This window comes from Anopheles aquasalis, chromosome 3 (genome assembly GCF_943734665.1).
Source record: "Anopheles aquasalis chromosome 3, idAnoAquaMG_Q_19, whole genome shotgun sequence".
NCBI classification, from domain to species: Eukaryota; Metazoa; Arthropoda; class Insecta; order Diptera; family Culicidae; genus Anopheles; species Anopheles aquasalis.
The window spans coordinates 28,791,596-28,796,595 of NC_064878.1; the positions used below are offsets into that span (position 1 = coordinate 28,791,596).

The 5,000-nt window shown below is 38.6% G+C and overlaps 2 protein-coding genes across 2 annotated transcripts in view; both read right to left on the reverse strand.

Annotated features, from left to right (window-relative positions):
• LOC126574666 (carbohydrate sulfotransferase 9-like) overlaps positions 1 to 165 on the reverse strand; it is a 1,083-nt gene extending 918 nt beyond the window's left edge. The window contains exon 1 of the mRNA XM_050234991.1: positions 1 to 165. This exon is cut by the window's left edge and continues 88 nt beyond it. Coding sequence (XP_050090948.1) covers positions 1 to 165 — 165 coding nt within the window.
• A 4,747-nt stretch (positions 166 to 4,912) lies between these two features.
• The window catches only part of LOC126574522 (uncharacterized), a 1,913-nt gene continuing 1,825 nt past the window's right edge, over positions 4,913 to 5,000 (reverse strand). The window contains exon 2 of the mRNA XM_050234778.1: positions 4,913 to 5,000. This exon is cut by the window's right edge and continues 453 nt beyond it. Within this exon, the coding sequence (XP_050090735.1) occupies positions 4,987 to 5,000 (14 nt within the window). The 3' untranslated portion in view covers positions 4,913 to 4,986.

The window sequence follows — 5,000 nt, forward strand, 5'->3', positions numbered from 1 at the left end:
CAAATTAAACAGCCCAAAGTTGGCACACAGAGCCAGCAATACCAGCACTCCAATGCACACAGTGACTGCACCTTGCACGTTCGAAATGGTCAGCCGTGCCGGCTGTACCCCGTCGCACAGTTTAGACGATTTGCGCATCAGGCGTCGAATGTTGGTTATAATCATTCTTGAAACCGTCTATGATGCCGCTCGACAGTTGAAAGACTGGCGCTCGAGCGTGACTTGCTAAATGTATAAGCATATGAGCTGGTTCGTAGGTTTATCAATGGATTTGGTTGATCCTTCGCATGACACGTGCCCTATTCAAACGATCTTCAAACAACCGGCGTGTCTATAAATACGACGAGCCCCTTGCGTCATAATCTTAGACAAAGGCAGTTCATACAGTTACCTTACTACAGACGCTGGTTAAACAACCAAAAGGTGAAGTTGTTCTTCTCTGAAGATGAATGAACCGCTAAACGACCGCTAGATTTCTATGCTGCGTCCGAAAGGGAAAAGAATTCCTACGAATCCGTAATTTTTACAATTTGTTCAAGCAACCCTTGACTTATGATTCCCTGATGCAAATATTGCGAAGACAGCTCCGTTTTGGAAGAGATATCAAGCAGCGGTCATTAGTGAGTGTCGAACGCGTTTGGTAACTTACTTTCGAAAAAGGTATGGTTTCTGGTGTGCCGATCGGATGAACGAGTGTCACCTTTTTTTTAACCAGATATCATGCACCGGGTCATGCATATTTACGTACGGTGGTCTCAATCATACGAACGCATTTCTGGGAATGACAAAACCTCACTCCAACGCGGTTGAAACTGCCGTAGTTTGAAAACAAACGGTGTCACGTATACCTGCGGATGTGAACCTAAAATCAATTTTCATCGAACGTGCATAAAACATACAAAACTCAATCTACGTGAGCGAACGGCCAACCGGTAAACCCGGGGCCGCTTGTTTTTCCACTCCGATGGCAACATCACCGCTGAGATCACTAAGCTCGACCGCATATGCCTACTGCTGTTGTCGGTGGTTTTGCCAAGCAATTGATGAAGCTCAACATTGGGTGTTGAAAATGGAAAGTCCGCCCGCCTCGTGCTGCTGACTGGCTAGCCGGCATTCCGATTCGGCTGTGCGATTGATCTCGGAAGAAAACAGGTATGTTCCTTTTCAGTGCTGCTTCCAAATTCCATTCTTCTCACGTGGCGGTCTACTAGGTGGCAGCATCTAAATAGCCTTATTTGCAACAGACAGTTGGCTAACGTTGTTGAAATTATACCCAGTGCCAAAGTATGGATTAGGACAGCAGCAGCAGCAACAGCACCGGAGCGTTCATTATTAAGGATCACCGGCTCATTACCGACTTTAGCCGCAATCGCGTATGAGCCAGTACGAACCATATTTTCTTTAACAAGTGTATCTGTTTGGCGTCCGGCCTTGTAATTAACAGAATCACTCTTTTCGATCAGTGTTATCGCTCCTCAATTAACATCATAAACGCAAAATTGAAAATTTAAGGTAGCGTCATTTTTTTCATAGATAAAACGCATGTTTGAATAAACAAATAAGTTTCTAGGAAGCGAGATAAAGTAAGTTTACTTAGGAAAAGGGCAGTGCGATAATTTAACAATAAGGCATAGATGGAAAAACTTTGTTTGTATGGCTTCATGTAGAACCGTTATTCATTAATACGCTCCCCTAAACTGATGCACTCACAAAACTTTTTCCCACTTCACAAATGAATTTCAGATCTCGATCCCATGTGTTGTGCATGCTATGATTTCAAGGTAGTCGCCTCGTGCATTGTTCAGGGTCATAGATTACCTCCTATTAATTCTATGCACCTGACCGTCGTCTCCGTTGCCACATTGCATGCCCGGTTTGCGTCCCACATCCTCACTCATCCGTTGACTAGCGCACACATTCGTTGGAGATAAGATGAGCGGCGTCTTGTATGGATCTGTTCATATTTATACTAAACTAAAAATCCGTATGCATCTGATTGGATTGAACCATGCTTCGGTTCGTATCACAACACACTGACCCTGGACCGCTGCATCATAGGTTGATAAGTGTGCAGTTCTAGAAATCGTCGCTTGACCAGCTGATAAGTCCAATGTCATTATGAGGAAAAGCAGAGCATAGTTGCTATTTATATCAAAGGTTTCATTGATACTTTCAACTGTGACTGCATCATATGATGGTATGTGTTGAAACTATTTCAATACTAGCTCCTAGAAAAGATACGCGCATATCGCTGGCCATGTCACGGGTTCTGCTATGATGCGCGCCTGCTGTGCAATAGAACGATTAAATACGAATGTGATAGTTCGTTTGAAGCAGGAATCGTATTGAAAAGCTTGTCCACACAGCTGTAAGCACACGAATTGCTTGTAGCTTCTGATTCGATTGCTGGACCTGATCGCATCTATCAGTAATAACCTTCTACGATGCCTTCGTTCAACTTATTTATCGTTACAGGACGTCACCCCGTTGTACTTACGCTGAATGCACTCAGCTTCTCTTAATTGCCACAAACTGAATCACTTAGTTGTTTCGACAACTGATGCTAATACTAATGCTCCCTGTAACATCACTGTTCGTTTTTATTGTGTCTCGCTTCGCTTATCTGCCTAAAGAACCTACGCTAATCAGCTTCGGTAACACATATACTACACTGTTCAATGGTATTGTAACAAAAAAATGGCATCGCATGCACTGTGCAATAGCAACTGTTCTAGTCGCTGTTAATTGTTGCTAAAGTTATGTTGAGTGACGATCCTCCGCCAGTTCTCAACTTGTATGCCAGCTGGCAGAAAATAGCAAAGAAATCAGTTGAACCAAAAGACGATCGCGCTTGTAACATTTGACAAAATGACTACATTTCAAAAATATTAATGGTGGACAAATTGATCGCTTTTATTAATAGTTATAAGGGAGCATCATCATAACTCAACTATTCTAAAGTGAGTTGCAAGCTAAGATTTATTTAAAATTCATAGAGAAATGGGTAAAATAAATGAAGTACTAAACTGAACTGAAGAATCACTTTATCGTTATTCATTTGTCAAGTTCAATCGACCGAAGTCGATATAGGCTTGATTTTATTTGATTTATAACTGCAAACACCATAATTGGGTATCATTCGAATCATCAAGGGAATACCCAATCGAGCGAATAGTATTTTATGTTTCCAAAAGTAATACACCTTTGCAGTGGCCGCATAAGGATATGTTGATATCATTAAGAAAATTTTTATATTCAATCGAAAAGATTTATGAATATTGGCAGCATCGATATTGATTTCGATATAACGAGTAAAATATAATTTGACGTACGAGATAAAAGTAGTACTTCTTCGTCGTCCAATAAGGGTTAGTTTTACAAAACCTCATGAAACGGCCACGAAGGAATTTGGCGAATATATTTTTTGTGTCTTTAATCTTCTTTAATTTCTTTGAACAATCGAGCAACTTAATTATCAAGCCATGTATTGGTTTCATTTTTTTTTCATAAAACTGAAGTACTCTATGAGTCCCTACTAATATTTTTGATACTAGAATATCTTTTGATTCACAGTCATGCTCATTCAAACATATCCTACAACAAACATACTGTCGAACGTTTCATTCTTTTTTATATGCTAATATCAATCCTTCAAATCTGCGTTACTTGTACAATTTATCGTTTGTTTTATCGCTCCAGTTTACGATTTACGATTTTACGATTTTCACCTCAGTGCAATAAAAAACTCCACGTATGGTAAGGTTGCGAATTTACATACAAATGAAAAACGCCGTTTTCTTCTTCGATCAATAATATTGGTTCATGTAGCGCGGCTACAGTCTACCAGATTAAGTTGGCAACTAAAGTCGAACTGCTGGCTATATTATATTCATTGAAAAGATGTGTATATGCTAAAGATTAATCTGCATAGCAAGTAAAAACAGCGAAACTGCGGAGTGCGTTCTTAAAGAAAAAATCTTTTACATGAAAATGAGCTCATCTCAGAATATGTGGAATGAAGCATAGCATGTACAAGGGAAAGTCCAGCTTGAGCAAACTTTCGTTACAATCAATCTTGGCTATTTCCACCACTTTGCATTATTCATAATCTTCAAATTTGTTGTTGTTAGTAAGCCCTTTAAAGTTTTATACACAAAAATGTATGAAAATTTACTACAACCAACCAACATACGTGATTGGATATTGTGGCCTCGACTGATTAGCGCAGTTTTTTTTTTATATTCAGTTACTTTCTCTCTCATTCTTTCTTTCAAAAATTCATTCTTCATAAATGCATTGGTAATGCTCGACGAAAAGAAAGGAAAATTAGTTGGTATTATTTTATAATCTTAGTTTATTTTTCCTAAAACAAAAAAAACGTTCTCAACCAGAAAAATGCGTTATTGTACATTGAGATTTTATTATGATTGATCATCAGTCACTAGCTGAAAACAATGTTAATAAGGCCAATTCAATCGCCAATCCCCGCTGCGAATTATCTCCAAAGATGAATAGAGCAGCATGGCAGTAACGGAAAGCGAAGCTGTTGATTTAGTTCCATATTATTAGTTCCATATTTCATTTTAAAATACTCCTCATTGCTATATAGTGAGGTCAGTTTATACGATCAACAGCTCAAGGTTAACCACTTCTGTAGTGTATATTTTGCTGAGTAAATACTACTCTACTACACGGTTTACCAACGAATAAAATGTATGACTATAAATTCCAATCCCAATCTTAGAGAATTTAAATTGTTACTACTTTTAGATTGCAACGATTGTATCAGCATAATATGCATCAGAGATATATGGTTTAACATAATTTAAACAAAGTAAAGCGCATACTTAAACCGACCTGAACAAGTTCTTTCAATGTAATTTCAACAACTGCTTTCGAAATCATATTTGGTGAAGGCAAGGCATTTATTCACTTTAAAACTCAACTGCACACACAGTTTTACGACAAACAGAGTGACTGCTTATTTTAATCTGAACCCA